Genomic DNA, 22,389 nt, shown 5'->3' with positions numbered 1-22,389 from the left:
CAAAGTATATACACTGCCTTGAAACACTTTCCCGCAAAGCAGAATGTTATTATTTATAGTCTGGTACTTCTGATGACTTCCTCAAAACTACTTTTATTTATCACTCCTACTGAAATGCCCTGAACGGGATGCGGTTAATATAACGACGGAGGGGATTCCCGGGGTCAGAATGCTGGTGCTGGATTTCTGACACCTATCGGAACCACGACGCCAGCATCCCAACCGCCGGAATCCCCAAGGTAAGTAGCGGGGTTAGGGGGAGGGTTAGGGTTGGGGGTTAGGCACTAGAGGGAGATTAGGGTTAGTCACTAGGGGGAGGTTAGGGTTAGGCACAGTCACTTAGGGGGGAGGGTTAGGTTTAGGGTGCGGGGAGGGAGAGGGGGAAGGGTTAGGATACCGACCAACAATGTCTGTATTCTAACCCTGTCGGGGTGCCGGCGTCGGCATTCTGACAGCCAGGCTCCAGAATGTCGGCATCCCGTACCAATCCCGCCCTGGACAAACATGCTTCTATTGTCTGCTCACTCTTCTACCCTACATATTTAATACAGCCATATACATTTTTAGACTAGTTCAGTAATTAACAGTCTCGTGGATTTTGGTCACCTTCCCTCTAAAATTTCTTTATAGCATGCAATATCATTTAGAAGGCTTGCATCTATGTCCAGATTTGAGTCAATCCTCAAAAAAGCAGTCATTCATTTCTATACAGTCGAAAAATTCAACCACTTCCTTGGTTGTCATTTCTCTAGGGCGGGGGACAGCAGGACTAACATCAGGATAGAACTCCTCTTAATGAAATATCCTTTTGTGCTCTTCAGCCAGAAGATCTTCATCTGTTAAGATCTCCTCATGAGAGACCAGCAATTCTGCCACATCCCTAAGCTCAATTTTACATTTTCATTTCCTTGCCATTTCCACAAGTGTAGTCACCTCTTTCACAGGATTTACGAAATTATCCATAAATTGAGGAATTAGCTTCCTCCAAACAGTGTCGTTTATTTTATTTTCTGTAATGCACCTCTAATAGTTTTAACAGCATCCAAAAATGTGAAACCTTTCCAAAATGCTTTTAATTTATTTGGTCACGGCCCAGGTACTGCATCACTGTCTAAGGCATTTATAGCCTTAGCAAAAGTTCTTCTTAGGTAATAGGAATTAAATGTCGCAATTAATCCTTGGTCCATTGGTTGCAGTAATGAAGTTGTATTTGCAGAAAGAAAAACAACATTTATCTCCTTGAACATAGCAATTAAAGCTACAGAGTGGGCAGGGGCATTGTCTTGAAGAAGGAAAATCATTGTTTTGCAGTAAGCTGTAAACTGTAGCCTTAAAATAGTTTGTGAACCAATTTGAGAAAGCGTTGTCAGTTTTCCAAGCTTTTGAATTGGATTTACAATAGGCAGGGAGGCCAGTTTTTGCATAGTTCTGGAGGGCCCTAGAATCATCAATCATCATAATGTATGTTTTAACTTGCAATCACCAGATGTATTAGTCATTAAAAGTGTTAATCTGTCTCTTGCAGCTTTGAAGCTAAGAATTGACTTAACGGTCTTAACCTACTTAGCAATAAAAGGTCTAGACAGCAATATAATGCAGTTTCATCCACATTTGCTTTGTATATTCATCAGATTTGACAACCCTAGCTAGCTAGTATGGATATCTTTCTGCAGCTAGAGTAGCTGCACTACTATAGCTGCCTCACAGGGGTGTTTTAAGAGAGGGGGAGGGCCTGTGTGCAGACTCAGGGCCTGATTCAGACCCGGTCGCAAGCGCTGAGCGCTTGCAACCGGGTTAATGGTGGCCCAGTGCGCATGCGCACGACGGAGCTGGCTCCGTTGTGCGCATGCGCGAGACCCGGATAGCGATGGGCAAGCCGTCGCTCCGGGTCTCACACCAAAGGGGGCGTGCTGTCGATGTTGAGTGACAGCATGCCCCCTTTGGTGGGCGGTACGGGGGTGTGGCTGCCCAGACGGAGGTGTTCCCATGAGAACGCCTACAGTCTGGGGCCGGCCCCACTGACATCACAAGTGATGTCAGTGAAAGCTCTGTGGGGATTGCGGCAACGAGACCCTACCACAAGGGTCTCGTCGCAAGCGCGATGGTCGCGATGGTCTTGACCATAGCGACCATCTTCCTGGCTGCTCGCTATAGCTGTGGGTGGTCACCCACAGCTATGCAAGCGGCCAGGAAGCAGTTCTAAAAAAAAAAAAAAAAAAAAAAAGACCGGCCCTGATTCAGAGCGAGCGCTCTGTCAGAGCGTCCGGCTCTGAATCAGGGCCTCAGTGCACACCCTATTCTCTCTGGCAGAGCAGTACATTCTGGCTTGGTGCCAGAGCCTACTGCGCATGTGCGGGTCTCCGAGAAATGGCGCCCGCACTTTATTCTCTGGGACATCTTCACTGCGCATGCGCAAAACACCAGGAAAATAGCTGCTGCCATTTTGCCTGTGATTTTAGCTGCCTCCACGATGCTGCAGCACTCTGGGAACTGCTGGGAGGTAAGTAAACAATATATGGGTGCAGGATGTTTAGTGAGGGCCCCCCTGAGCCCAGGCGCCCGTGTGCACCGCACACCCTGCACCCATTATAGATATACGCAATTGTTGCCTCACTCTGATGTTGTGAAGTTGATTTCTTTGCTCAAACCTACAGTATGAAACCAGCCTCTGCTAATCTTCAATTTATCCTGTTGAGCTTCATCACCTCTCTCTACCTTCATAACACTGAAGAGGCCGAACTTAATTAGCCCTGTCAATTTAATGGGGGTGAAAAAGGGTGTTAGCCTCGGGCTTTAACAATATGGGCTATTCAATTTCAGCCCCTTTTTTATGCCCGTTAAATAAATTAACACGTTAACCGGCGTTACACATCGAATCCGTGATAAGTTCACCGACCTATCCGTTAACAGGGTAGCGGCACCAGTTAACGCGCTCTTTAATGCAGATTTATTTTCGCGTGTAGGCTGCCTTTGAGGGCTAATTAAATAGCCCCAAGGGATCAATTATTTAGTACTGAATAATTGTGCTATAATTATAAAACAAATTATCAAATGAAAAATAGGGAAATGTAAAAAAAAAAAAACCTACAAAAACAAATGTATGAATCCACATTCCCTCACGTGACATTGCGGGAGAACTGATTTATATTATCGCCTGGTGTATATTGCTGGAAATGCAGAAAGCTTATTAACGTTTTGTCATTTCTGAAGTGAGATGACCTCAGAATGTTTAGGTAACACATTAAAACAGGAATTCTTATGTTAATTATGAATTTTGCTTAAGCCTAGACACCTGGAAAACAAAGTACCTTTGATTGAGTACCCCCCAGGGAGTCTCACCGTCTAAGAAAAGATTAGTCTTCCTGCGGAAACGTTCCCAAAAATGAACCATGCAGTTATTTGAGAATCACATACTACAGTAAATTGTGCTCAAATCCCAATTTCTGATTGGGTTAGCCTATTCATTCCTGCAACCAGTGCTACTGATTGATACAAACCATTTACGTGCAATCTTCACGTGATGAAAGCTCTTCTGTTTACAACAGGAGAGGTCTGTCCTCATAATACTCATGTGCAATAAATTTGTCCCATGGGCCCAGTAAAATTAAGTCCTGATTGATGGAGTCTACACCATCTTCTATATTGGCCACCCTGCTAAAACTATCCACTTGGATTGGTCTACTGGGAAGCCTTGGGTCATGGCATGCATGTGGATGTTTGATATACCTAAACATTGTTCAAACCAAGTACACCCTTTCATGGCAATGGTATTCCCTGATGATGGTGGTCTCTTTCGGCAGGATAATGATTGCTGCCACACTGCAAAAATTATTCAGAAATGGTTCCAGATGTTGACTTGGCCTCCAAATTCCCAAGATCTTAATTAAATTTAGCATCTGTGGGATGTGTTGGAATAATAAGACCAAGTCATGGAAGCCCCACCTCGCAACTTACAGGAGTTAAAGGATCTGCTGCTAACGTTTTGGTGCCAGATACCACAGGACACCTTCGGAGATCTTTTGGAATCTATATCTCGAAGGGTCAGAGCTGTTTTAAAGGCACGAGGAGGACCTACACAATATTAGGCAGGTGGTTTTAATATTACAGCTGACCGGTGTATGTATGTGTTGTGAGTATATATATATATATATATATATATATATATATATATATATACACACACACACACGTAAAATGTATTATATATATATATATATATATATACACACTATTTATACATATATATATATATATATATACACACACACACACACACGTAAAATGTATTATATATATATGTATATACATACATACACATACATATACACACACATACATAGCACACAGTCACAGGTCAGTAGGTTATTAATACCAAAACATCAGAAAAACCTAGAATTGGCGTATTTAAGTGATAGCCTTGAATCATCAAGACTTAAATGGTTGGCTTCACAAGCTGCCTGGACGACACATTTGCAGGAAAAAGCCAGTCGCAGGTTGTTATTTTCTTCGCACTCATATTACACATTTGCTGACAGGATGGGGAGCTACTTAGCTCATTTGATTCATTTTGATCACCCTTCAAATACAGTGGCTGAAATTATAGGCGATAGCGACTCTGTGGTGTCCACTAGCCCTGCAATAGCTGAGGTGTTTTTGTCTTATTTCAAATCTGTGTATTCTTCAAGATTATCTTGCAGCCATGCTGAATTGGTGTCTTACAGTATTGTTGCAGATATAGGATTGCCTTCCCTCTCCCCTGAAGACGCAGCCTTCTTGGATGCTCCTTTTTCAGAAGAGGAGGTTGGGGCGGCTATTAAATCTTTCCCAGGGGGCAAAGCTCCACAGTTAGACGGCATTCCAATAGAGCTCTATAAAAATCATGCTTCATTATTTATTCCACAATTGTTGGAAATGTATAATAAATTGGTTGAAGATATCCCCCCCCTCTATATCAGAAGCATTGATATACTGCTCAAGCCTGGGAAGGATTCTAGGTCATCACCCTATATCACCGATTCCTAATGATGCCAAAATACTGGCAAAGATGTTGTCTATCAGATTAAACAAAGTAATAACCAATATAGTCCACCCAGATCAGACTGGATTTATGCCTGGACAATCCACAGCAGTGAACATCATATGTCTGTATACCCATACTCAGGCCTCCCATGGAGCAGAGTCCTCCTCAGTTATTGGGTCCTTAGATGCAGCTAAAGCTTTTGACTCCGTGGAGTGGCCTTTTCTGTGGGAGCTCATGAAAAGTTTTGGAATAGGTCCGGTGTTCACAAAATGGTTGACGTTACTGTATTATGCTCCTCGTGCCAGAATATCTATTAATGGATATATCTCTCCTTCTTTTGCCCTAGCCAGAGGCACGAGACAGGGATGCCCTTTGTCTCCAGCCTTATACGCACTTGTTATAGAACCTCTGGCATGTCTGTTCCGCGTCCATCCAGGCATTAGTCGATTTAGGCTTGGGGATAGAGAAGATAAAGTGGCTTTATATGCTGACGACCTGTTGCTTTTTTTGTCTGATTATTCTACATCTATGCCAGTTTTTCTTCAGCTGATGTCTACATTTGCTATGTTTTCTGGCCTGACCACAAACTGTAAGAAATCACATATCCTTCCTCTTCGAGGGTCCTGCATATGGGAGGGGCCCTAGATTGCACACCCTAAGCACAATATGAGTGCTTAGCAGTGTTCTCAGCATAATAATGGCCATAATTATGGGCCTGCCCACCACATCTAGGTAACCTCTATTAGGCAGGTCCCTAACACTCCTACGGAATAAGTACAGGACACGGGACCCCCCCAGGCCAACCCAGCAGAACCGCCCCATGGCATCATACTAGTGTGAGAGATTTAATAGCTCTGCCTCTTCCATGGGTTGATAAATGTAAGTATTTAGGAATTTGGATTAGCAACTCTTCATCGGATTATATTGCCCTAAATGTCCAGCCACAGTTGACATACCTAAAGGAGTAAATTACCACTTATATTAACTGGTAGGGGTAAATTTACTAAAAAGTGAGAGTTTTTAGAAGTGAGCTTTAGAAGAGATTTTGCCAAGATTCTACTTAGATTCTAGCTATTATCTTCTAGAAGATGCTAGTTAAATGTTGATTGGTTGCTATGGGCAACATCTCTTCTAAAACTCACTTCTAAAAGCTCTCACTCGTTAAGATGGTGATCCAGCCTAAGCTTCTATATATTTTCCTCCAGTCCCCTATTTATCTTCCAATATCATTACTCCGCAAAGTGGAGGTCTGGGTTTCCTCTCTGGTCTGGGTGGATAAACGAGTTCGCATAAGTTACAATACTGTTACTAGAGCCAAATCTGATGGAGGTCTGGTATTGCCGCATTTTCAGTTTTACTACTATGCAGCTCAACTCACACTTGAGGCGTTGGCTGCAAGATACCTCAGTAAATGCCCTTCACACTTTGCTAGTAGCTCAGGCAACACCGAGACATACACCTTTGCAGGCCCTATTGGCCAATAAGGAATATAGACTGGGCACCCAGCTACTTTTACAAGCTGTTAAAATATGAGTACTAGTTAATAAACTCCTGGGTTTCACAGATAGTGACCCTGATACTCCCTTATGGAATACTAAGGCATTGCCAGAACTATCATCCTTAGAGGTGGAAGCAGTAAAATGGGATAGCAGATGAATAAATGTGTTGAGACAGGTCTATGGCGATAATGTTCTAAAATCATTTCCCTAATTACGTAGTGAATTCAATCTTCCCCATACACTATTCTTCAGATATTTACAGCTTAGACACGCTTTAATTACACAATTTGCAGGTGCATCTCTGATGTTACAGGATTCTGTGCTCAAGTTGTTCCTATTGTCCCTAAACACTCGTAGAGCTCTCTCATGCCTTTACGCTTACTTTATGTCCCTTCCGAAATACCAGCCCCAATACATTAAATGCATTTTGCACGAAAAAAAAAAAAATTTTGACCGAAATTTCAGCGGTCGTTTTTTGCCAAAGTACGCAATTTATGATTTTTTTTTTCGCTAAAGTATCATTAGTGGGGCTGTCCAAAAGGTTCTGTGAGAAATTCCCAAATTTTTACACAAAAATAGGAATTTTGCACATATACCCCCTTTTTTAAAATGGAGAAAAGTTTTGTCTATTTTTACATGAAAAATAGTCGATAAATTATCGCCGATGCGGAAATATCGCGGGAAAATCATCGATATTATCGCGGGTGCGATAATATCGCCGCTAATTGAATACGGCCCTATGGTTGGATCTTGCTTAATGCTGTGTATACTGTATAAGATTATCTAATGCATATTGTGAATGGAGGTTTCTACATTATGGGTCTCATTCAGACCCGGTCGCAAGCGCTGAGCGCTCGCAACCGGGTCGATGTTAAGGCCCTGCGCACGCGCAGCGGCCGCACTGCACGTGCGCAAGCCCCGGAGCGAGAGGGAAATTCTCTCGCTCTGGAGCTCACTACAAAAGGGGTGGCTGTCGATGGTGATCGACAGCTCACCCCGTTTTGTAGGCGGGGCTGGGGGGTGGCTACACAAACGGAGGCATTCCTGACGGAACGCCTGCCGTTTTGTGGGCGGCCGCACTGACATCAGCAGTGATGTCAGTGGGGAGCTTCCTGCTCAATCAGCAGACAGCTCCCTGGGGCTTGCGGCTGCAGAGACCCAACCTTAGGGTCTCGTCGCAAGCCCCGATGGTTGCGATGGTCTTGACCATCGCGACCATCAACCTGGTCGGTCGCTAAAGCTGTGGGTGGTAACTCACAGCTTAGCTAGCGACCAGGAGGACGCACTTAAAAAATCAAGCGGCCGCCCTTATTCAGAGAGAGCGATCGCTTCTTGCGACCGCCTCTGAATGAGGGCCTATGTGCCCTAGCATTTAAGTGTTAATGCTCTAGCATAATATTAATATATATATATATATATATATATACACATATATATATATATATATATTGTATATTCTGTACTAGATGATTTTGATACTATTCTGCACAGTCTATTATTCTGGTTTTCATATACTTATAGAATATGTTTATACAGTATACGCTGTAGTCTTTTCTTTATGCTCTGCAGTTTGCGAATGTGTTATTTATATTAGGTGTTCTATATATTCGCGATGGATATGTTTTACGATTTTGATGTGTGATAATTATTGTGTTGTATTTTTTTGTTTTGTGTTATGGTTATATTGTATTGTTTAATTGAAAAAACATTTTCAATAAAAAATACTCAATTAAAAAAAAACGAAACATCAGACGGGAATCGGTACGGAATCCCGGCTGCCGCATGGCCGGCAGTTCGATGCCCGGCAGCGGCAGCCCGACAGATCAGCAGAGCCCGGCAGTGGAAGCCCGACAGCGCTGGAAATCCCGATCGTTCCTAAGGTAAGTATAAACTAACCTAACCTCCTAATCCTAACCCTCCTTAGGGGTGCCTAACCCTAACCTCCCCCCCAAGTGCCTAACCCTAATCCTCCCCTTCCCCGCTGCCTAAACCTAAGTCCCCCGGGGGGGTGCCTAACCCTAACCCCCCCTTCCCCCTAGCATAACCCTAACCTTCCTGGGGGGGGTGCCTACCCCTAAGTCCCCCCGGGAGCCCTAAACCTAACACTCCCCCCCCGCGGCTGTCCATTCGCGGTACCCGGCATCCCTTCGATCGGGATGCCGGGCGCCGGTCTCCCTGCGTCGGGTAAATGACAGGCGTCTAGATCTAGATCCAGTCATTTATCCCACGCCGGGATAAAGCAGCCGGGAAGCCGGCTGTCGGTATTAAGGCAGCCGGTTTCCCGACTGCATACCATCAGACGCACCTACCTGTGACTATTTTAAAAATATACAAGCCCTCCGAGTGCCGCCCGTATCTCCACTGCTGTGTATTACCTTTGGGATGGCACAAAGGAATCTATGGGCCTGATTCAGACCCACTCGCGAGCGGCTGTCCGCTCACAAGTGGGTCGATGTTATGGACTGAGCATGCGCACGACTGAGGGAGCTCCGTCGTGCGCATGCGCCAGACGTGACGAGCGAAGGAAAGTCCTTCGCTCGTTGTGTCCGATCAAAGGGGACGTGTTGTCAATGTTGATTGACAGCAGGCCCCCTTTGGTGGGCGTGCCTCCCTGACGGGGGCGTTCCCACGGGAACGCCTCCCGTCAGAAGCCAGCCCATTGACATCACTAGTGATGTCAGTGGGAGTGATTTTGGCTCTGATAGAGCCAAAATCACTCCGGAGCTTGCGGTTGAAAACCTCAACCGCAGGCTCCGGCTCGCAATTTCGATGGTCGCGATGGTCACGACCATCGCGGCCATCACAATGCACGCTCGTATAGCCTGTGGGTGGTGACCCACAGCTATACGAGCGTCCAGGAGGACGCTCCATTTTCATGGAGTCCGGCCCTCATTCAGAGCGTGCGCTCTGCTCAGAGCATACGGCTCTGAATGAGGGCCTATGGGCCTGATTCAGACCCACTCGCGAGCGGCTGTCCGCTCGCAAGTGGGTCGATGTTATGGACTGAGCATGCGCACGACGGAGGGAGCTCCGTCGTGCGCATGCGCCAGACGCGACGAGCGAAGGAAAGTCCTTCGCTCGTTGCATCCGATCAAAGGGGGCGTGCTGTCAATGTTGATTGACAGCACGCCCCCTTTGGTGGGCGTGCCGGGGGCGTGCCTCCCTGATGGGGGCGTTCCCACGGGAACGCCTCCCGTCAGAAGCCGGCCCACTGACATCACTAGTGATGTCAGTGGGAGTGATTTTGGCTCTGATAGAGCCAAAATCACTCCGGAGCTTGCGGTTGAAAACCTCAACCGCAGGCTCCGGCTCGCAATTTCGATGGTCGCGATGGTCTCGACCATCGCGGCCATCACAATGCACGCTCGTATAGCCTGTGGGTGGTGACCCACAGCTATACGAGCGTCCAGGAGGACGATCCATGAAAATGGAGCCCGGCCCTCATTCAGAGCGTGCGCTCTGCTCAGAGCGTACGGCTCTGAATGAGGGCCTATATCTTTTGAGTTTGCATGAGTGCTGGACTCTCCAAGAAAGGAGTGTTCTGAAAGTCAGTTTAAGTACGATGTTCATACACTTAACTTGATGGCTATTAGTGATAGTGTAATTTGAGATCCCATTGTCGTTCACTTACATCCTCCTTTATTTAAGATACATTTCACTGAGTAATTTATTTTGCTTCATATAGTTAGAATTACCAGGCTTCCTTTGCAGGAGCTCCATGTTTAAAGTGTCTGATTGCAATGTGTGATGTTGAGGGTTCAAGTACCAGGAATGACATTACTATCAATGTGTGTTTTGGACAGAGCCGTAACTAGACTTTTTCATGCCCTGTGCCAGAGAGAGCATTGACGGCCCCCCCTCCCCTATTTTTTAACTAGGGACATAACACATGCACTCGAGAAAGGGCCATGGCTTCATAGGGAAGAGCCAGTGAAGAGATAGGGGAGGCCAGGAGATTCTGGGGATAACAGAAGAGGAAGCTACAAGTGAGAATGATAATAAACAGCAAATTGACAGGCCCAAACAGCACCCCCTGCTCTGTGGTGCCCTGTGCCATGGCACTGGTCACACCACCCTAGTTACGGCCCTGGTTTTGGATAAGGGAGGCTATAACTGAAGGTGCCCATATGCTCCTGTACATACTCCAGTATGAACAGGAGCCTGTCTGTCTACCCCCGCCTTCCATTCAACAGCAGAACATCAAACACTGATGGGGGACCCGCAGCGTGCCAATGATTCGGACAACAGACTGTTAATAAGAAGCAGTTACATACAATATCATCGGCACACTGCAGGCATCCCTCTAAACCCGGTACATTAGTACTGGCTGTACCCTATTGATGACGGCCCTGCTTGTAGCTTCTTGTATAAATTCTATATTATTTATACCTTGATGCATATTTGGACTTGTTTCCTCTGATTACAGTCCGGTCTTATATGTAATCTTTGTGCCCATTCTTAATGTCCACCTTTACCACCTCATTTGAATAATTTTTTTATAAAACAAATCTTCTTTGGTGGCTGACAATAAATGAGCACCTATCCCACCCTTACTATGTGCCACTTAAAAGGTGCAAATTTAGTCCTCGATCAGTCATTTTATCACTCAAATGCCTGTACAGGCTCACATGCATGACCCATTATGATGATTAATAAATTCCTATTACTTAACTGGCATCACTAGGGGGGTGCGGGCCACACTGGGTAACACCATCCGAGGGGGTGACACCAAAATAGCAGAGCTGCTCTTCTATTTTGGTGTCACCCCGTCAGATGGTGTCACCGTGACATGGAGACAGGCAGGGAGAGATTGTGGGCTTCCCCAGCAGCTGTAGGAGCGCTGGGGAAGCCCACTGTGTGCAGAGAACGGGAGGCGGTAACGCCCCCAATATCGGCACACATACGGGGTGTGGCTTCGTGGGTCACGGCCACGCCCCTTCCCGCAAAGCTACACCCCGCTTTCGAGCGCACGCCATAGGCAGCGCACTGCGATTAGGTCCTGCCGCACCGGGTATCACAGAGGTAAGTGACGCCTCTGAAGAAGTGCTGTTGGTTTTCTTTGTAAATGACCCGTAAAGACCAAGGGCAAGATATATCAAAGCATAATGACTGTAAAATCTTTGAAAACTTTTTTCGGAGGATTCCCGTATCACTTAACGATTCCCATATGTGTCACCCAGGATCTCCAGCAGATATCAGATAGTACCCACGGGTTTGTATGGGGGACTGATGTACCACAATGTTTCAAGTTCCTAGAAGCTTAGCTTTACAGAGCCGAGTCCCACTCAATAACAACATAACATTAGCCACTGTAGCCTATTGGCCACAAAATCATACATTTCTTTGTAGAGGAATGCCTTGGATCCATCTTAATGACTCACTATGCATGCGAATTACATCTGTCAGGTTCAAAACATTGAAGCAAAAACTTAACCGGGACAGATTGATATTAAAATTGTGGTTGTAATGTTTCGATGACCTTCATACAGATAATATTTTGAGGCAGAGGTGGCCAACCAGTCAGAGGCAAAAAGCCCCAAAATATCTGAAGTCAAGTTAAAGAGCCAATATCATGCGCGCGCCAAAGCTATCGCAAGGCCATGTCCTATTTTTGTGCACACGCCTATGGTATGACTTCGTAACAAATCAGATCCACATAAAATACATTTTGAAATTCAGAACCACATAAAATACAGTGAAAAAGCAAGATTTACATAATACACACTTCAGCCCCCTCCCTTGCCATTCCAGCCCACATTCATGTGTCATTCCAGCACCCCCCATATCACTGCAGCGGCCCCTCATGTATCACTCAAGCCCTCATAAGCATGAAAGCCAAGAATCTATATGGGCATGCCAGGCCCAAGCTTTCTACAAAACGTAATTTTAACTGAATTATATAGATATACTTTGGCGCCACTCAAACAGCAACCCCCCCTCCCCAAGATCTGAGGCAGCCCATCACTCAGGCAGCCCCCCCACCCGCTCTCAGGCAGCACCCCCGCCACCACACAACTCTTACCTTGTTAAGGAAGTGCCTCCCATCTTCTGGGGTCCGCAACCACGTGCTCCATGTGGCTGGCGCTAGCTCCGCCTGTCATTATGCGACGTGACGTCATAACGTCACACCGCGCACGGAGCGGAGGCATGGTCCTCCCAGATACAAGTGAAGCCTCCTCTGTCAGACGAGGCAGGCTGTAGGCTGTCAGTGTTGGGAGCAGTGCCGGGAGCCGAACCACATCACAACAAAGAAAGAGCCGCTGGTTGGCCACCGATGTTTAAAGCATGTATATAGTCAACATAAATGTCTAATAAGAGTTATTTCCAGCAAAGAACAGTCTAAATGATTAACACGCGAATAGCAGGTCAATTCAATTGTTTAACTTAACGTCACTTCTTCCAATGTATTAATATCAAATTCTATTTGCTTACATTTTCCATACCACCACTTTCTACATTTCAACTTAATTTACTGCTTATTAGGGACTGACTCATAATTACTTAAAAGGCAGCAAAGGTCTTTTATGAGCTAAAGAATGACAGGATACTTCTGTATCCTTTCCATGTAATATAAATATCACATGCTTTCAACTGAAAGGTTTATTTTAGGTGCTCCAGTGCTTTACTTCCAAACTTGCATAACAGTTACTTAAGTAATAAATGTCACCTGCTAAAGCCTCTGCACCCTTTAACCAGACTATGAAATGTACCGTCTTGCAAGCTGCCTATAGAAATAAAACAATATAGTGTCTAGAAGTGTTTTATGAACCAAAAGGGTGCACTTAGTATGGGATGTAGCCAGAATCCCGACAGTCAGGATACCGACAGATTGTGCAGATAAGTATTAGGGCTAGGGGGAGAGTTAGTGTTAGGCTGCGGGACGGGAGGGTTAGGCTGCGGGACGGGAGGGTTAGGCTGCGGTACAGGAGGTTTAGGTTATAATGCTTACCTCATTCTATTGGGATTCTGACTGTCTGGATGCCTCTGTCGGCATCCTGACCGTCGGGATCCTGTACCCAACCCCTTAGTAATTGTCTACGAAAGCACAAATACAAATGGATTGTAGCATTAGTGCATGACATACTGTTCCATTTCCATCTGGTAAACATTACTGCCTTTCCCCAGTGTAAGAGGATTTCAGGTAGAAGAAATCCCTAGACTTTGGCAGCAATTCTAATCAGGTGAAATGTTTTCTTCTCTGAGTGAACAATATCCCATTTAATTCCTGGCTACCATTCTGCTATTCAAGTTCCTAATTCATAACAGAGTGCTCTGATTTTTCCTGTCTACAATGTAATTTATTCGATGCAGCCAGGAAACATAATCCAAAGTGATGGAAGCAGTGGAAATTGTTTTTTTTGTTGTTTTTTTAAAATGTTTCCCTAATCCCAACCTGGAACAGATTCCACACTACATCCAGCTGCCTGTAACAGCAGAAGAGAGAAACTAACACCACAGCATTTGCTAAAAAACGAGTGCACAGAAAATGTTATCGATAGAACTATTAAGACTAGTTGGGTACGTTGTATCAAACCAAGGTAATTTCTTTAATATTCCATTTTCTGCAAATAAGAGTACAGTACAAGTACAGTAAATGTCAGAATGTACGCCTGTCAAACCGTAACGCAGGGTCCTAAGGCGAGCTCAGGGAGGACAGAAACCTCCCGTGGAGTAGAAGGGCTCTGGAAATGTAATTTCGAAAGAGCTTGCTCTGAGTAGCATTGTGAATCAAATAAACATGCACTATCTTTATATTAGTGATCTAAAATAGTGACAGTCTAAAAATGTATCATTGGGCCTGATTCAGCAAGGATCGCAACTGCTAATACGAACGCAATCGGCTGATTATTGCATACCACACATGCATCGCAGTGTGCGAACCAGCCACTGCGATCAGGAGTAACTATGCAGACCCATCACAGAGTGATTGATAGAAAATGCCATTTGTGGGTGGTGACAAGGGGTGGTCGTCGAAATGCAGGCATGCCAGCGCGTTTAAACGCCGTTGCAGGGGCGTGCATAAATTAGCCACAGCAATGCCATACAGTAAAGTCAGCTTGTGCAAGTGTGCGTGAGGCTGCGATAGTACTCGATGTTACCGATGGATTACGGATGTGTGTAAGGTAAAGTGGGAGTCCTTATGTAGTGCTGCGGCGGCATAGCGATCACAATGGATTAACATACTATCGCAGTGACTGTGGTCCTCATTCAGAGGCGGTCGCTCGGGAGCGATTGGTCGCACCCAAAGTGACCGAGAATATGCAAAACGAGCGCTCAGTCGCAAAGCACATCGTAAGTGCGGAAACACCCACAACAATGAAAGCACACCTCCTATCTCTACGGCCTAATTCAGAGTCGGTCGCAGGTAGCAACCTACGTCAGCACGATTAACACCTGTTACATTGTTAATTGCCTATAAACATCGGTTGAGGCAGTAACCATCGCCAGCACTCGCAATGCTTAAGGTAGACCCTGGGCTACCCTTAGCTCTCCGACCAGTAGCGTCGTTATTGCAACGAGATGACATGTGTGATGACTCGCTCAGTAATATATGCACGCCCTTAAAACGCCCTTTTTAAGGTCAACCACGCCTGGGTGTCACTACCACACCCCCATTCACAAGCACCTTCCCCTGTAACCACCCACAAACGGCACGAAATGTCAATCACAGCTATGACCTTGTAGTGACTAGCGAGCAAAAGGATTGCGGTCGGGAAGACAGACTTGCGCACGCGCACTGCCAGGTACATGCATGCGCAGTTGAAAAAAACATCGCTCGCTACGTCCAATCGCTCCGTGCGACCGCCTCTGAATGAGGTCCTGTGTGTGTAATCGCTATTGCAATCGGTAGTGAATCAGGCCCATTATTACAAGACACTTAATGCAAACAAGTGCTACTGAAGATAGCTGTTATTTCTAAACAAAAGACATTTAAACTATTAGCTTAATTATGAATAAATACAAACAGTTGCTTAAGTTATAGGTTATATTAGAGGTTTCCGAACTCCGCCATTACATCCAGGTTTTTAAGGATATCCATGCAGTCCAGATGGTTAAATAAAATTGACTGAGGCACAAATTATGTAACCTATGCTCAGCATGGCTATCAGAGCCGTAAATAGACTTTTTGGTGCCCTGGGCCAGAAAGAACATTTGCAAACACCCACCACCTTCATTTTTCAAATAGGGACATAAGACTTGCGCCCAGAAAAAGGGGCGTGGCCTCATGGGGAAGAGCAATTAGAAATCGGATTTGTTCTTTACAATGCTGAAGGGGTACCGATCCAGTTGTACCACTGTTAAACAGGTGTCACTGCCAAATAAAGTGTGAATCCAATGGCTGCATTACTGATAATAATTATGCAGTATAACTCACAAACTCTAGATGTAGGAGAGCACTAGAGAAGCTGCACCTGCAGCAGGATTTGTCCATGAGAACAGGTATAGAAAGTGCTACTTGTAGTGTATATGGAGTAAATATTAGCTGCAGGAAGATCTGTTTATGTACCCTGTGCTGGAAGCTGAAACCACCAGCACAGGTACCCGAGGTGTGCTGGTAACACCTGGGACGGGAATTGGTGGCTGTGTTCAGGGCTGCTATCAGAAATTATGGGGCAGTTAGCTCCATGTGTAAGGTGTCTGACTATCATGTGAGAGGTGATGGGATTGAGTCTCTATTATGACGGGATTTTAAAATGTGTGTGTTAAATAAAAAAGGATGTGACTAAAGGTGCTTGGGGAGGTGTGCAGAGGGAGGGGATTCGGCCAGGGAAGAGATAGGGGACCAGGAGATACCGGGGATAAAAGAGGAGGAGGACGCTACAAGTGAGAATGATTATAAACAGAAAATTGACAGGCCTGAACAGTGCCCTGTGCCGTGGGACATGTTACACCACCCTAGTTACATCACCGATGGATATCCTTAGAATGTGGACTGTAATGGCAGAGTTTGGGAACCTCTCGGTTATATCGTTATTATAAAACAATTGAAGCCTGAATATGTCCTGCTTATAATATAAACCCATCCCTCTCTGACTACCTACAGTTCATTAATACAGAAAAGTAACCAGCTGTAACATCACTATACAACACACAGGTATGTTATACCTGGTAGCTATACTAGTTCTGAAATCAGGAAATAACCTTTCCTGTTACACATTTATTATCTACAGTACTTGTGTTAGCTTCATCAATTATGAATTGTACTCGCAGTTCAATCCTCTCTAATTCTCACCTGTGATTTCCTTTCCTAGTTAATTTCTAGTCTGCATTTGTTTCTACACCGTGCACAGATGACGGGGCTCTCTCTCCTGTGATCTGCTTTAGCTTTGTGGTGGCTTGGCCGGTAATGAGGGAAAAAATGACTCACAGGAGAGCATTTGTCTGAGGAAGTGGTAGACCAAACAGCTAGCAGGGAGCTGCGATTTGCTTATACTTCACCACAAAAAGCTGGAAGCAAATCAAATTCCCTCTTACAAAAAGTATTATTTCAGTATTATATTAGTACTACAAAAGCTTACTATTTAAATACAAACAAGACTATCATTTATCTATAGAAGAGCTGTTCAGAATAAGGCAAAATGACAAGAGTATCTGTACAGTACAAGGTGTCAGATCTAAATATGCACAATTCTATCTATCTAAAAAAAAAAAACAAGCAAATAGCAGAAGAAGAAGAATCAGACCAGGGGTATTTCTGTGATATGACCTTAAATAGTGGCCCAGATTTATGAACTAGTGATATTCTTATTATCTCTCGTTATTAATCATAAATGGTGCTTCAACCAATCAGCTCCCAACTGTCGTGTGTTTTAAAAATGACAGTTAAGGCGCATATCCAGTACACGATTCGCTCCATGAGTGATATCGTGTAGTATGTTCCCAGCAGTGGTGTGCTCAATGTCCGTAAAGACATTGAGCACACACACACACACACAACGGCACCCTCCCTCATCCCCAAACCTGCAGAACTGGACGATATTGTCAGGTCGGACAGCAGGTTCGAGCGATGAGAGACGTCGTCAACGACCAGAGGGAGCACGCGTTGCTGGTCATTGATGGCATATCCACTGGACGATATAATGAACGATTAGGATATCGTAATCATTCATTATATCGTCTAGTGAATACGCGGCTTTAGGAGCTGATTGGTTGGAGCACCGTCTAAGGTCAGTAACGAGTGATAGCAAGAATATCACTGGTTGATAAATCTGGGCCAGTACTGTGTACAGAAATAAAAAATCTTTACAAAACCACCACAAAGGGTTATTCATGACACTGGTAAGAGATCTGAGAGCATAATCAATCTACATAACAACAACATGTATGGTTGTGCTAATCAGAGTGTTTGAATACAATGAAAAATATTGGATACTTGGTTAATAAGCAGATATTAAATGGTAAATTGACTGTATTTAATCCACTAAAACCACCGTTTACATGGGACACTATACTGAAGTACTATTACACAAAGGGTGTAACTACTAGGGTAGTCCGGGCACCCTTCTGGGGAGTACTGGGACACCACAGAGATGAATGAGCTGAGGGAGGACATTGCTTGGGATTTGATATCCCAGAATGCCATGCAAACAACCTGGAACTCTGGGAATCCAAAATGTAATGCTGCTCAGAGAAGAAGGGAGTTCTGGTGTTCATTTAAACATGGTAGGGATTATTTTGTAATAAAATGAAATATATATTTGCATTCAGTTTAGTAAACCAATGTTTCCAGTATGTGAAAACAGCATCAATGTATCAACCAGAATATGTATTTTGTGAAAAAGCATATTTTCTGCTTCCCTAATGACAAATATAAAGCTTTACCAGACTAAATCCTTCAAGTATGAATAATTAACTTGAATTTTCTGAATATTTCCTTCATCACCAAAGTGCTAAAAGCTAAGTACTGGACAATTTGTTGAAAACATTATACTCACAGTATTCAATACCCAGCACGATGTCCCTGAAGTAAATACGAGTTTGCTCTTCTGGAAAGGGATGATCACATGGTACTTCCATGACAGGTCTGAGAGTATATAAAGAATCATTAAGATAAGTAGACGATATAATAAACATTTTACCAATACAGTAATCTGCAAGAAAACATACATACAGATATACATTATACAGTATGTAAGGTGAATGTTCAAGTAAATACAACATTTTGGGTCAGAGAATAAATGGACTCTACAACACCTAAAATAAATAATTGTCAACTCTACAAAATGACACGTAATCGGTTTTACTTCTATAAATACATTATAATGCACAATAGAATTAGTCTTATCGACAATGTTAGCTTGCGAGGTGCTGATTTGATGGAGTTGCGGCTGCTGTCTTGGGAGGTTTTAGACCCTCTTTAATTGCTATTACTTTTTGCTATAGGGGGTTGTACTGAGTTTGACGCATTTCTTTACACGGATGCAAGCGGCCCAGCGGTTCAAATCCCGACAGCAGCAGCCCGGCAAGGGTGAAAATCCAGATCGTAAATTAAGGTAAGTATCGCTAACCTTTCTAACCCTAACCCTCCCTTAGGAGTGCTTAACCCTAACCCACCCCCCAACCCCCAAGTGCCTAAACCTAACCTCCCCTTCCCCGCAGCCTAACCCTAAGTCTCCCGGGAGGGGGGTGCCTAACCCTAAGCTCCCCCCGAGGGTGTCTATCCCTAAGCCGCCCTTCCCCTAGCCTAACCCTAACCCTCCCAGGAGGTGCCTAACCCTAAGTCCCCCCCGGGAGCCCTTAACCTAACCCGCCTTCCCCCTGCGACTTACCTTCGATCGGGATGCCGGGGACGGGCTCCCGGCGTTTGTAAAATGACGCCTGTCATTAGACCCTTGCCGGGATTAGACAGTAGGGATGCAGACGGTCGGCATTCAGACCGCCAGAATCCCGACTGCATACCGGATGCAAATAGCATGCTTTAGCATACAGCGCATGCGCAGAGGCATATCTCCATCCCATTCTTAGTAGGATGGGTCTTGGAAAGATATGTCTTTGCGTGAACTGGGCATTTTGGATGGGAATTAGGCGACAATGCGACCGTATGGAACTGTTGTCTCGTTACAGTATTATGGGAGTGTAGCTACATGTCCGTGTTTTCTGAGTCATGCATGTGGTGAAGGGAAGCCAGTTTCTGATGGATCTCCTGCACCTAACATGGAGCCGCCACAACTGCTTATACTAATAATGATGAAGGTAGCGGCTGTGAATTGAAAAATAGTGGGCGTAGCGCATTACCTTTTAAAGCCCCACAGAAACTTGCATTAGCGTAAGGTAGTTAATCAGACTTAGGTGGCATCACGCAGACACAGCCACTTTGCATATGACTCAATCAATTCTACATTTTTTTTTTGGCCATCCTTAAGAAGGTTGTTTTGGGTATGTGACATACAACAGAGGCAACTATTTTATACAAACTTGCTTACTCTCCCGGAAGTTGCGGGAGGCTTTTGATTTTTCGGGTGGTCCCCCGCACCCCCGGAAGAATAGGTTCATCAGCCGACTTCCTAGTGAGGGGGTATGACGGGGAGATTATACGGGGAATTCAGAAATCCGTACGTGGGGGCGGGGCTAAACTTACATCGCTTCTCTTGGACAGGTCAAAGTCGGCAAGTATGATTTCATATAATAGGCCAATACTCAAGATTCACGCTATAAATAATCAATGATATTCCATTGTGTAGGTGATTGGTGCATTTTAAGTACATCCTAGAAATGTATCACTTACATTTTTTAAAATACAGTGATATCAACATTGGGGGGGGGGGGGGAGAATTCAATTAGCCGTTGCTAATTGATCCCCTGGGGGGCTAATCAGTTTTGCCAGCCCCAGGCAGGTGAAAAAAGTCTGATAATGGACTCGGGATGTAACTGAATTGCACATTAAAAAAAAAAGCAAAATAACACATGTTTTTCTCGTGAAAAAAAATAACGGGGCTATTTGAATTCCCCCCTTACTTTTATAGCAAAGGACAAAAAATGCTTTCAACACTGGTTAATCAATTGTAAAACCTGGTACAGTAAATTCTTGTTATTTTGGTGGAAATCTCTCTTTCATTTAACAGCAACAGTTTAGCAATGTGTTCATAACCACAACTTTCTATGAATGCTATTCATATTAATACGCATGTTTTCATATAGTACTGTATAACTGTACGTTTTCATATAGTAATGTACAAATAAAACTTTTGCACTCTATCATATATTAAACATAAAATGTTTGCCGTACAGTTCACCACCGTGGAGCTTTAAATGATGCCCCAGTGGGTGTAAGCATGGGTGTGGCATCTGACAGTGAGTGTAATAATGTAATAAAATGTACATTATGTACAAAATGTAATAATCAGTGGTTGCTGCTGTTTCAAGAGAATATTTTTTTTTTATTGGAATCAACTGTAATTTGTATTAGTTTCATGTACTTGTAACAATCCGTGCAATATTTTATTTAATGCGAGTAAGATTTTTGATGTTGTTAATACAATGGAATTAAACTATAGACTGTCCATTTGATTTATTTACACAGAGGGAAATGGCAAAGCGATGTGAATCCCTATGGAACATGAGTAGGGGGAATAACAGAAGGATATAAACACACAAGACTGTACATCCATAAGGTTGTGCGTAAAATATATTCACTTCTTGTACATAAGCCAAACAGATTTACTCTAGGTTTTCACTTTTTACCACTGTTCTGAACTTTGCAGTACAGCACTTGTTACCAAACATTTATGGATGACCACACACGTCGATATTGCCAACAATATAGAAAAATTGTTCATAATTAATATCCATGTTGCAATATCTGAAGTTATCACAATAAATTGATGGGATCATTCTTCTGTATGTCTGTAAATCTGGTTGGTAGATGACTGGCTGTGGATGTAGTCATCTGCGGAATACACTAGGAGACCTGCATACTGTAGTGACATGTCTATTCAGTGCAAGTGCCAAAATGGTGGATTTGTCCAATTTGGTCCCTCATACAGTCAGGTCCATAAATATTGGGACATTGACAGAATTTTCATATTTTGGCTTCTATTCACCACCACAATGGCTTTGAAATGAAACAAACAAGATGTGATTTAACTGCAGACTTTCAGATTTAATTTGAGGGTAATTACATCCAAATCAGGTGAACGGTGTAGGAATTACAACGGTTTCTATATGTGCCTCCCACTTTTTAAGGGGCCAAAAGTAATGGGACAAACTAAACAATCCAAAATCTAACTTTCACTTTTCAATACTTTGTTGCAAATCCTTTGCAGGCAATTACAGCCTGAAGTCTGGAACGCATAGACATCACCAGATGCTGGGTTTCATCCCTGGTGATGCTCTACCAGGCCTCTACTGCAAATGTCTTCAGTTCCTGCTTGTTCTTGGGGCATTTTCCCTTCAGTTTTGTCTTCATCAAGTGAAATGCATGCTCAATCGGATTCAGGTCAGGGGATTGACTTGGCTATTGCATAACATTCCACTTTTTAGCCTTAAAAAACTCTTAGGTTCCTTTTGCAGTATGCTTCAGGTCATTGTCCATCTGCATTGTGAAGCGCCGTCCAATGAGTTCTGAAGCATTTGACTGAATATGAGCATATAATATTGCTCGAAACACTTCAGAATTCATTCTGCTGCTTTTGTCAGCAGTCACATCATCAATAAATACAAGGGAACCAGTTCCATTGGCAGCCATACATGCCCACGCCATGACACTACCACCACCATGCTTCACTGATGAGGTGGTATGTTTTGGATCATGAGCAGTTCCTTTCCTTCTCCATACTCTTCTCTTCCCATCACTCTGGTACAAGTTGATCTTTGGCTCATCTGTCCATAGGATGTTGTTCCAGAACTGTAATGGCTTTTTTAGATGTTGTT

General features: G+C 44.1%; 1 protein-coding gene across 2 annotated transcripts in view; it reads right to left on the bottom strand.

Annotated features, from left to right (window-relative positions):
- The window catches only part of CAMKK1 (calcium/calmodulin dependent protein kinase kinase 1), a 315,340-nt gene that overhangs the window by 97,458 nt on the left and 195,493 nt on the right, over positions 1–22,389 (bottom strand). For both annotated transcript variants that reach the window (XM_088456133.1, XM_088456134.1), the window contains exon 9: positions 18,456–18,544. In XM_088456133.1, the coding sequence (XP_088312259.1) occupies positions 18,456–18,544 (89 nt within the window). The remainder of the gene's footprint in view (positions 1–18,455; positions 18,545–22,389) is intronic.

Source organism: Taudactylus pleione, unplaced genomic scaffold (genome assembly GCF_031769625.1).
Source record: "Taudactylus pleione unplaced genomic scaffold, aTauple2 ptg000687l, whole genome shotgun sequence".
Classification (NCBI taxonomy): domain Eukaryota; kingdom Metazoa; phylum Chordata; class Amphibia; order Anura; family Myobatrachidae; genus Taudactylus; species Taudactylus pleione.
The sequence above is the reverse complement of the archived record's forward strand: the minus strand, read 5'-3'. Positions and strand labels throughout refer to the sequence as shown.